This window comes from Archocentrus centrarchus, chromosome 17 (genome assembly GCF_007364275.1).
Source record: "Archocentrus centrarchus isolate MPI-CPG fArcCen1 chromosome 17, fArcCen1, whole genome shotgun sequence".
Taxonomy (NCBI): Eukaryota; Metazoa; Chordata; class Actinopteri; order Cichliformes; family Cichlidae; genus Archocentrus; species Archocentrus centrarchus.
This window is the reverse complement of record NC_044362.1, coordinates 6156226-6168447: the sequence shown is the minus strand read 5'-3', so window position 1 is coordinate 6168447 and position 12222 is coordinate 6156226. Positions and strand designations below refer to the sequence as shown.

The 12222-nt window shown below is 41.1% G+C and overlaps 1 protein-coding gene across 5 annotated transcripts in view; it reads left to right on the top strand.

Moving 5' to 3' along the window:
- ctnnd2b (catenin (cadherin-associated protein), delta 2b) overlaps window positions 1-12222 on the top strand; it is a 194722-nt gene that overhangs the window by 85005 nt on the left and 97495 nt on the right. For all 5 annotated transcript variants that reach the window (XM_030752045.1, XM_030752044.1, XM_030752042.1 and 2 more), the window contains one exon: window positions 11700-11734. In XM_030752045.1, coding sequence (XP_030607905.1) covers window positions 11700-11734 — 35 coding nt within the window. The remainder of the gene's footprint in view (window positions 1-11699; window positions 11735-12222) is intronic.

The window sequence follows — 12222 nt, the reverse complement described above, 5'->3', positions numbered from 1 at the left end:
AACAAGTGTTATTATGGTACAGCTCCACTGAGACTATCGGCTATATTTAATTCCATCAGTAACCCATACCACTGGAGGCTCCTGCTATCCAGCTAATCATATTTCACCTAATAGCTACAGTAATAGTGTGGATTGAACCTTAAAGTGGCCACAGTCAACATGCTTGTAATAACACTGTATGAAATGACAATATGGAAACAATATAACAATGTGAAAAGGGTCACTCACAGTTCTCTAACTCTTGTTATTTTGCAGTGCTGACTTCAAAAGAATAAGTTAAACATAAGCTCCTACTGCAGTATTTGGATCATATCCTGTTTATGATGCATCCTTTACACTCACAGAAACACAATACTGTTGACATCACCAGCAAAACAGTTTACAGATATTTTTCATGTCTGAGGGTTCTCAGGGTCATATTCAGGTTCCTCGTAAGCAGGATTTGGCTTATCTGGGTTGTAAATGTAATACTCTATACTGGTAGAACAGTTGGTTGCTAAATGATGGGCTGTTTGATGTTAGGTTGATACAGAAGGTCGCAGATATTTAAAGAAACCATGAAAGTGAATAACACTTACAGTATATAAAGCATGGCAGCTGCACAGACTCCCTGTGAGGTAATTCATGCAAATTCAAGCAATCACCAAAAGTGACAAATTTACAAGAATAGAATCTAAAAGTCAGTAGTCATTGAAAATCATTTACCTCAGAATGTGCTCCTCTTTTTTGAATGTTCATTAAAAACTGTTGATTCTATCAGGAAAAGCTGCACAAGTCAAGATTATCAGCTGGCAAAATGCAAAGGCACTGCTCATAGTTACCATTCCATAGAAAGTTCTCAGACAACTCTACAATCCCAGCTAGCTTTGTGTAGCTTTGATGACCTGTTTTAGCTAGCCTGACTCTGTTGTTACCCGCAGTGCAGCTGTTGCCATTCATGTTGTCTCTGCTCTCTTTCACACTTTTATTTGCTAGCACAAACAAAATTGCAGGTGAACATTGTGAAGCAAGAGCTGGTTGTCTGTCTCTCTGCATTAACCCTGCAACCCACCCCACCCCACCCATGACCATGAATTGGATAAGTGGAAGGGGCTTATTATTTATCATACACTAATCATTTGACCTTTAACCTGCTAATATTGATTACATTTTTGCTGATGTGTTGCAAGACATGGTTGCCATTGACTATACAAACTCAGTTTACAATTTCTACATTTATATGTTGTGAATCCAAAATTCCTTTTTTATGTGAATACGCTGTATGCTGTATAACAAAAAAGAATTTTGGATTCACTACATCATTGTTCCTTTACACTAGAGTAAAAGTAGGATGGCAACCGTCTTGTGACTAGGAAATATTGGTGGTTGCCTGGTGATTGCATTGAATTTTATATGTTGTCAAGGGCAGATTACAAGTAGTTTCGGCAACCAACTGGTCGCCCAGAGATTGCAGTTTCCAAATATTGGCCATCTGATTTATAAATGCAGACAGTTGCCAACATGTTAAATTCAGTGGTCAGTCTGCGCCAGTGAGCACAACTTGTCTGCGATGCATCTCTTTGCAGTAGGGGACTTGACTCAACTGGTTGCCAACTGGTTGTATTCATGCTATATTCCTATATAAAAGCAAGGTTGCTGAGTGCCTGTTATTGTACAGATAAATTGCCATCTTGCTGCAACTAAATCACTATTCGTGGAGAAATTTCAGTTTCAAATGTATGAGGTTCTCGCTTGTGTTACGTCCCCATCAAAGTCTGGGGTGATGGGAGTAACATAAGACTGGATGAAGGAACATGGAGAGGCTGTTTGGGTTTAGGAGGTGTACAAAACAACCCTAACTTAAAAATAAAACCCCAACTAATTAGCTTGGTAACAAAAAAAGTACAAACCTACACTTTAGCTCCCTGACAACCACAGAAAAACAGGAGACAAAAGGTGATCGCTAAAGGAAAATGGCAGCTCTCCCCTACAAGCTTCTGCTGGACATTATAACAGAAAACAAAAGGACAAATCAATCAAAGTTAACAATCAAAATCAAAAACCAGAAACACTCAAGAGCACATGGTGCTCCAACCACCAACAAATGGCCAAGTGCCCCGAAGTGTGGTGACAGCCAACTTATATAGGCCCTGCACAGCCTCCATTGGCTGCAGGACTCAGCCAATAGCAGCCATTAGCAGGGAAAAGAAGGATCAGCAGGAGCCAGTAGTAGGAGAAGGGTGGAATCCAAACATCAGGACCTGGAAGCAGCATAACAAACATTAACCTGATGCAAACTACAGATTCTATTAAGGGGATGTAACACTTGTCTCTGAATGTAGATGGCAACTAACTATGAGCGGTCGCAGACCCGGTCCTTGTCATCATTTGAAAGGCACACAGTCAGAATAATTTTGGTTGTGCTGCGATCTCCAACCACTGCTTCCCTGTGGTGTTGGAGGACAGCTGCAGATTCAGGTGATATTGTTTTTTAATAGTGGTAGTTGTCTGTAAACCACTGGCTAAAGCAGCTTTAAGATTCAGTCAGTCACGTTTTACTTGTTGAGTCCACACGTTTCAGTGAGTGCCCTACATACATACATCAGGTCTCTACTCATTTATTCTCCTTCATTTGTACACTTGCATCATTCTGAAATGCACCGCATCCCACTAACTGATTTTTACCTCATTTTTTGGCACAAATTAATATTAGCAACAGTGTGTTTTCTGGCAGAATAAGTTCACGTCACTGCCAAAAATGCATTATTATGTGTAAAGCCTAGTCAAGTATCAGTGACTGATGGCCAGAGGAATGAAGAGAATGAATATCGATGAGGCTTTTGAGAATAACAAAGCAAGTCTGTGCTTTTCTTCTCTTGATGATGAAGGGAAAACTCTGACACATTCTGATGCAAATTCACACTTTCTTTCGATGACTACAAGCTTTGCAAAAGTGCAGCGTCATAGCTGTGGTGATAGTAAATCAAATTGCATGAGATGCGAACAAAGCAGTTAAAGGTAACTATGAATATCGCGGCTGACAACCCGTGATTAATGTTGAATGAAATTTATGCAAAAGTAATCTATGTTTGTAAAAGTCATCTGCTTTGTTTTTAATAATAAAAGCCTTTCATTTTGTTTTGTTTTTGAAAGTAATGTCTGTAAAATGGCCCAGACTAAATTAACAACCGCAGTGTGGCTTTAGCTTTTGAATCTAAATCAGCGTTGACACAAGCTGCACCATTGTTTGATGGTTTTCAAGAGTGAAACAGGCCTTTGCTTCTCTTTATGGGTGGCTCTATTATCTAACAGCTCTGTCTACAAGAGGAACGGCATTGTGGTCAGCACAGATAACAGATAATATGGAAAGCATGGAACTAGATGGATTATATGCACAGGGTTTAGAATGTGTTTATTGGGTGGACAAAATGACGGGATTTTCTTTGCTATCTTGGTATTTGCTCTTTTAAGCCCCTCTCATTGGATTGGATGCTCCCTCTGCCCATCATCTCCTGTCTCTCCTCTTCTGACCCCCCCCCCCCCCCCCCCCCCCCCCCAATTATATTACACCTTTCATCTTCTGCCTCTCTGTGTATCTCTTTCAGTCTTTCTCTCGCTGTTTGTGTATCATATTCCTCCTCTCTGTTCTCTCCTGTTCTTTCTTTATTCCCCATCCCTTAGTGCAGCAGCCCGCTCAGTCAGAGAGAGTCGATGGTCGGAGCGGAGTGGCTCGATTTGTGACATTACCTGTTTTTTTAATCTAGAAATAGAACCAAATAGCCAAAATGCATCCTTTAAAGCAGCAGCCGAAAATATCAGGTCACATTGTGCAACAGGAGCTGATCATTATTTGAAATTACAGAGCGTTACACTTCCCATCTGTTCTTTTATCCAAGCGCAAGTTCCAAGTGGAGCTTTTAACTAAAATTGTCATAGCTGGGTTCAAGTGTTGGAATAGAGAGCTTTTACCGAACTTGCTATTTGGTTGATTTGAATTATAGCTCATATTGTGCTCTTATTTTGACACATGCGTGCCTACATTCCCACTTATTGTAAGATTTGCATTATAGGCCTAAAATGGCAGCAGCTGATGATTGGTGCTGTGGGATACAGCCTGAAAGGCTACGGCTGTGTAAACCTCTGTGACATGTCATGGTGGTTTTGTACTGATTTTGAAGGATTTTGGAGAACTTAATGATAAGTTCATTATAATGTTATAACTGAATTATAAATGATACAGTGTTAATATGCTTCTATACAATATAATAAGAACCCTCAACATCTCCATCTTTTTGTCACATGAATGCATTTATAATGCTTAAAGATAACTTATTCTGCTCATTTCCATATTTTTATTGTTTGACTACTACTAGAGTAGCTTTGCATGATTCACGGTGTTTTAGCTTCTCACCTTCCATGGCCAGTTTCACCAGTTAATGTGACAGGTTAACATGCATGTCATTGGGAAGAAGCCAGGGCACCCAGGGGAAACCCACACAGGCACAGAAAGAACATGTTAATACAGAAAAAACCCTCAGCTGGGGTTCAAACCACAACCCTTATTGCTGTGAGCCAAAGGTACTAACCACTCTACCACCATGCTGTACAGACTTTAACTGTGGTCATGTTTAATATGAGCATCCACCTTTTATCAGTGGATATAATACAGAAAAAAAACTCCATGCTTGCCACGTAAAATCCAGATACTGAGTACCAGGCCTCTGAACACTAAGACCTAGTCAGCACATACATAGGTATTTCATATTTCATGTTTTTGAAAAGAAATACATTCCCTATAAATACCGCAATAAAAAGCATTTAAAACAACATTGTGACCCCAGCTCTGAAACCGTGCTCCCCAGTAAAGATTACCAAAAGCTATTATATGATTTAACAGGCTGTGTACAATGATACATGGAAAAATATATAGCTATATACTGATGTAATGGAATATGAATTGAACCTTAATGTTTAAACATAGAGAAAAAGCCTTGTTAGAAAGGTTAGTGCCATAGCTATTTTGGCCACATCAGCAATCATACAAAACTGGTTATGAGACAGCCGTGAATACTGCTATCAGTGATGTCACTGGTCACCCTTGGAAGTGTTTTCCAAATGGTCAAGCTTCCATTTAAAGAAAGTTACATTTAAAATAAATAAAACACCCCGGCGCTGTACGTTAGGGCTTGCTGTATCACAGATCACGAGGTTGTTAACTTAGGTGCGACGGTCCTGAGGTAACTGGTGCTGCCTGGCTTATTCATGACCTGATAGAATTGCACCATTTACTTCAGCTGTGCTTCTCCTGCTGTAACAACTCAAAATGTCAAAGCCATAATAAGAGAAATCAACCAAACAGACCTGTGTGCTGAGAAGTAAATCCACGAGCTTCTGAAAGACAAGCAGCAGAAAAATGACTTACAGTTGGTTTGCTTTGGTCTAAAGTAGCATGAGTCACTTGGCATGTTGTCCTCTTGATTTGGTTTGCTGGAGCTGTTCGAAATGCACTCAGTAAGTATTAACTCGACCAGTAACAGTCTGTATTTGGAAATAGAGGACCTGGAAATTACTTCTTAGTAATCAGTGCATCAGTTTTGAGCAAAGCCTGTTGGAAATGAGAACGGAGCCTCTGTGCGTTTGACTTTCACACTTGAGGGGAAGTTTGTCTCATGTTATAATCCTAATTTCACAAGGTCAGTTGTTCTTGCTTCTAAAAATAGCTGGGGGACATTTTGAGATAATCCGGTATTGTTGCTGAGCACTTTTGCAGTAAACAGCATTGTCCTTAACTTCAGATCGTATTATGTTGGATCGCGTAATACGACTGTGTTTTGTGCTCGTGCAGCAAAATTATTGCTTTTTTTTCATTGCCGTGTGTTGTGATGTTCTACAGCCACAGTATGTATCTAAAGCTTAAATGTTAAGCTTTGCAATATTTAAGCTTTGCATGGAACAGAAAACAAGCTACACTCACACCTGCACCCACATGCACTATATCATTAGCGGTGATGAAGTACTGCTGCGGTGGCATGACCCGCAGCAGGTAAGCTGATCACACTGTCAATTAGTCTTCTTTTGCTGCACTAATTATACTGTCACATTTCATTGATGCACCATAGAGATTCAATGGGAAACAAACACCAATTTTCTGTTTCCAGGGCCAGAAGGCACATGAACTGTTTCAGGTAGTGAACACTGACTAGATAGAGCTAGTGGCCAGGAGCAGAAAGAACTGCACAGGGAGAGATAAAGGAAGGCTGCAGCTCAGGTGCACCATGTCATTTTCCATTAAAATCACACCACAGGCAAATTTCCTGGGGGTTGTTATACCTGCACATCAACATCTTAACAATGTCACCGTCATGTTAGCATTCACAGTCGTGTGAAAGCTGTCTTTTTCTCATTCCTGTGTAAAATTAAGTACACCCTTACTGCTGCCATAGGCATAAAGAAGGTAAGTGTGAGCACCTCTATAAAAGCAGACGTTTTGGCAGTTTTCAGGTCCGGCGTATTCAGGTTAACATAATGCCACAATCTTCCCGGGAGTAGACATCCCAACGTATTTCCCCCAAAGTCAGAAAACAAGAGTTACATCTCAGACTGTACAGGCCTCTGTTACCATGTTAAATGTCAAAGTTCATGGCAGTGCAATTAGAAAAAGACTGAACACGTATGGCTTGTTTGGAAGGGCTGCCAGGAGAAAGCCTCTCCTCTCTAAAGAGAACATGGCAGCACAGCTTTGCAAAGTTGAACAAACTACAAGACGTGTGGAACAAAGTCCTTTGCACAGACAAACCAAAGTGAAACATAGCATTTTAGCACAAACACCTCATACCAACTGTTAAGCATGGTGCTGGAGGGGTGATGATTTAGGGGTGTTTTGCAGCGACAGGATCTGGGCACTTTGCTGTCACTGAGTCGACCATGAACTCCTCTGTATGACAAATTACTCTAGAGTTAGGTCACAATCAGCTAAAGCCTGGCTGAAACTAGATCATTAAACAGGACAATGATCCCAAGCACAGCAGTGACTCTACAACAAAATAGCTAAAAAACGACTTCCGCTGTTATTACTGCTGTCATAAAGGTGGTTCTACAGATACTAAGTGATGGGGTGTACTTAGTTTTTACAGGACTCCATACAGTCCTGTAAAAACTTTATTTATCACATGACTGCAGCCTAAAGTAAGGTAGCTCCGTAGCCTAGCATGGCTGTACAGTCTTACTCCTCCATAAATGACTGAAAATATTAACTTTAATTGTGTTGACTTAGTCGCTGTTAATTTGTGTTAATCTGTGAACGAACAAATTGGTTCAACATTCAATCTGTAAACGTGGATCTGTAGCAGAGCTGAATAGAAAATAGAAGACAAGAAATAAAGCTCTTTTTTTTGACCCAGTGATCACATCCTATGATTCATGATTGTATTCAACTGCATTAGATTAATGATTGTTAGATCCTAGTCTTATTGTGCATACTGTACTCCAACAGTGAGCTCTGCTCCTGATCTCATGCTTCTACCCCTCTTCTCTGGGCCTGTCCTGGTTTGATCCCCCTGATGACTGATGAGGCCAAGTGAACAAACTTCTATATTTCTCCCAGCTCTGACAAAAATCCGACGCCCTCTGCACTGTTTTAGATTCCAGCTTCAGCCCTGTGTTGATGTAACCACTTGAAGCTAACACCACTTGGCCTCTTTCCTCACAGTTTGCAGCAAGGTGTCTACATGAGCGCTCAGCTTGCATTGAGTTTTACTTGCATCACATTCTGGCCATTGGTAAATAACACACATTCGCCTCCACTCAGGCATATTCAAGAGCAGTGAGGCATCATTTTGACACCAACAAATGCAGGAAAAGTATGCGAGGACCAGCCTGCCCTACTCTAAAGAAAACATTGACTCAGTCTGTCTCATCAGTACTGCCTGTCGGAGCCCAGACTGGTCATAATAATCCTCATCATCCTGCCCCGTCAAAGGTGTTTGTCTGATATAAACACACTCCTCCCAGTCTCTCTCTGCTTCCCTGCTTTGTGTGATGCATTTGTGTCCTTTACATGCTCCTTTAGAGACTGTGTATGTGGGAGAGTGTTTGTGCGTGTGTATGGCTGTGTTTTTTTTTTTTTTGGCATAATAACTTCTGATGAATGAGGAGTCTGCTATGCTGACAAAAGCTCCTATTAACATATCCTGCTTGGCTCCCTCTTGCAATTCGTCATATGGCGCATACTCCCACAGAAAATGCAGGTAATCAATGGAAAGATTTAATACCAGCCTGTCCCCTAAAAATTACGTTCCCATACCACTAGACTGTATTCTCAATTACTTTTTGAAGAAATGGTGTTTTCTCGCCAATAAAATACTCTGTAATATAAAAGACCTACAAAGTTTGTTTAAGGAGCCAGTTGGAGTGGTAGAAGCATGATCTACAAGATTGTGAGCCAGGAAACTAAGGTTCAACTACCAAGTGGAACCGTTCTTTTTTTCTTTTTTTTCACTTAGTTTTATCTGACATTTAAATTTGGTTTTCACTCACTGGTTAGGTGTAGCCACCAAAAAGTACTTCAAAGTCACTTAAATTACCTTGAGACAAAGTTAGAGAGGCGAGGCTGAGATGGTTCAGACGTGTGCAGCGGAGGGATAGTTGAGAGGAAAAGAACGAGGCTGCAGAGAAGATTCATGGATTTAGTGAAAGAGGGCTTCCAGAGGTGGTGTGACAGAGGAGAGTGGTAGAGTTGGGGTTAGGGGCAGATGAGGTAGATGCTCCGCTGTGGCGACCCCCTAAAGGGAACAGCTGAAAGAAGAAGAAGATCGTAGTAATTTTAAGGCTCAGAGGCACAGAGTAGCCTTTGAGAAGATCGATCTTATTAATAAATGGTCGGTCATCCACCAGTTGAGGATAAGGTGGAAAAGCAACTTTTTCAAAAGTAGTACTTGATACCCTCTAGTCTGTTTTACTTAATAGGCCTCAGATGAGAGTGCAGGAAGTCTGAATTATCAAGGGCCTATATTAAACTTGTTTGCTCTACTGTTAGCGCCTGTAGCCTATTTAGAATAACTAACTTGATCACTTTGTGTCAATATGACATATACTAGTACTTAAAACTGAAATGCCATGAGGTGTGATGAGCTTGGTTTTAAAAAATCACCAGAGGATTATTTGGTGTGCGTATATTACAAAGGTTTAAATCTTGTTATCTATTTTCAGTGAACATCTTAGCCATCACAATACAATGAATGTTTTCTGAGTTTGTAAGGTTACAGGGAATTTACATGCTCTGCTATTTAATATCTTCTTACACATGTCACTGGCTGGGGAGTTAGAATAAACAAGAGGAGACTTCAAAGATTTTTTGCACGTTGCTAGAAGCTGTATGTGGTTTCTAGAATAAGAACAGGAATAACACTGTGAGTAAACATTAAAAACAGCAATACGATTTCTCACAAAGTCCAACATTACAGCTTTGCTTCAGGGCGTCATTCCAAACAAATTCACAGCCTTTACTTAAAGACACAATTCATCACATATCCATCATCCAATTATTCTGAGTGAACTTGCAGACAAAACAACAAATTACACCAATCAATCATAACATTATGACCACCTGCCCCATAGTGTGTTGGCCCCCCTTTTGCTGCTGAAACAGCCCTGACCCATCGAGGCATGGACTTCACTAGACCCCTGAAGGTGTGCTGTGGTATCTGCACCATGATGTTAGCAACAGATCCTTTAGGTCCGGTAAGCTGTGAGGTGGGGCCTCCATGGATCAGTCCAGCACTTCCCACAGATGCTCGATCTGAGATCTGGGGACTTTGGAGGCCAAGTCAACACCTCAAACTTGTCATTGTCAAACTCGTCATTGTGCTTCTCAAACCATTCCTTGTGGCAGAGAGCATTATCCTGCTGAAAGGGTGTACATGGTCTGCAACAATGCTTAGGTAGGTGGTACATGTCAAAGTAACATCCACATGGATGGCAGGACCCAAGGTTCCCAGCAGAACATTGCCCAAAGCATCACACTGCCTCTGCCAGCTTGCCTTCTTCCCATAGTGTATCCTAATGCCAAGTGTTCCCCAGGTAAGCAACACATATGCACCCACTCATCCACATGATGTAAAAGAAAACATGATTCATCAGACCAGACCACCTCCTTCCACTGCTCTGTGGTCCAGTTCTGATGCTCACGTGCCCATTGTTGGTGCTTTCAGCAGTGGATAGGGGTCAGCATGGGCACCCTGACTGGTCTGTGGCTATGCAGCCCCATACGCAGCAAACTGCGATTCATTGTGCATTCTGATGCCTTTCTATGAGAACCAGACTGAACTTGTTTAGCAATTTGAGCTACAGTAACTCGTGTGTTGGATTGGACCACACGGGCCTGCCTTCACTCCCCACGTGCATCAATAAGGCTTGGCTGCCAATGACCCTGTTACTGGTTCACCACCGTTCCTTCCAAGGACACTGACCACTGCAGACCGGGAACACCCCACAAGAGCTATAGTTTTGGAGATGCTCTGACCCAGATGTCTAGCCATCACAATTTGGTCCATGTCAAACTCACTCAAATCCTTATGCTTGCTCATTTTTCTTGCTTCTAACATCAACTTTAAGGACAAAATGTTCACTTGCTCCCTGATATATCCCACCCACTAACAGGTGCCGTGACGAAGAGATAATCAGTGTTATTCACTTTACCTGTCAGTGGTTGTAATGTTATGCCTGATCGGTGCAAGTGCTTAAAAGAGCTGACATGCTTGCATACATGTTATGTAATGAAACTCAGGGAGCAAATATTACTTCTCTTTAACCTGTTAGGACAGAAAAAGAGGAAAAATAACAGGAAATAAGAGCAAATGAGTTTGTGTGAGACTTATAGCCCTGCAATTATCTGACAACTGAAACAGAAATACTTAGGCCTATCATCACTGTTTGTTATATGTAACATATTGCAGCTGTGTTGAAACACCAAATGAAAATCTCCGCAAAGATGCAATTTTGGCTGCCAAGACGAAGCTGAAGTCAGTCTGTAAACACAGTAAAGTGCACAGGGGAATTTTATGAACAACATAAACACTTGCAGCTCTTGTGAACAGTACTGGTGCTCCATGCTAAGGGTAGATTCTGTTGGCACTACCGGGTACCAAATCAATGCAGATGTATGTGGAATCTTATATTGTTTTATTATTGTGCCCCATTGCTCCAGAAAAAAGCAGACTTTCCTATTTGAATGTACACTGATGTTTTCTCACTACCCTTTCAGTAATATTTCTTATCTCAAATCCCTTTGTGCTTACCCTTCTGAAATCTTTCCCATGACAAGATAACACTGTTGAGGGATAAAAATCCTCAGTTCATAAAAAGAAAAATTCAAAAGCAGCCTTGTTTTCACTATCATAATAAGGTATTTTGGAGTGTATGTTATTGGTTTTGAGAAGGGTCTCTGTTCCCAAGGTGCTGAAGAATCTCCCCGAGCTGTGTGCTTTCATCCTTCAGCTCAAGGTGAAAAATGAGAGTTCAAACTGTAGAAAGCAGCATGTTGTGTGGTATTCCTGTTTTACAGCAGATCTACAAAGTGGATTTCGATGGGAAATAGGCCCAGTTTACGGCATGCACGGCTTAATGGAATACTGTCACAGTGTAAAAATATCCTCCACAGTAAGCTAACAGTTCTTCCTCCTATTTCTAACCTGCTTTTTCTTCCTCTTGTTTGTCTCATGCAGTTCATCAGATGAGAAGTTTCGCTGGAATAACCAAGGTAATATTCAGGCTTAAATGCTCCTATACACGAATGTCCTGTTCACTATTGTTTGTACTCTAGCACGGCACTGCATTGTGCTTATTAGACTGTAATCCCCTCCCAGCCCAACATATTGATGCAGTCCTTTTGAAAGAACTGTGGTGGCTGCTGCAGTTCCAATGCTCAAGACTCTTTCTTCACACTTACACCACCCCAATAAACGTTAGTTAACATAAAAGCTGAGTAAAGGTCAAACGGCAAGTAATTCTCAGTATTTAACCTGTTTGGGGTGCCAGATGGGAAGTGTTTTCCATAAAGGACAATGAGAATCAATGAGCTTTTAGGCAATTTGAAAGTCAAATTAAGACACCTCTCCAGGCTTGACAACTTCTCTGACAGCATTTTAGTTGAAAAAATACCTCCCATGCATGGCACTCTTCCTCTCTCGGCCTCGGCCTGTCAGTCATGTTGAGCCATATAGAATGTTTAGAGTAGATTGATTATCT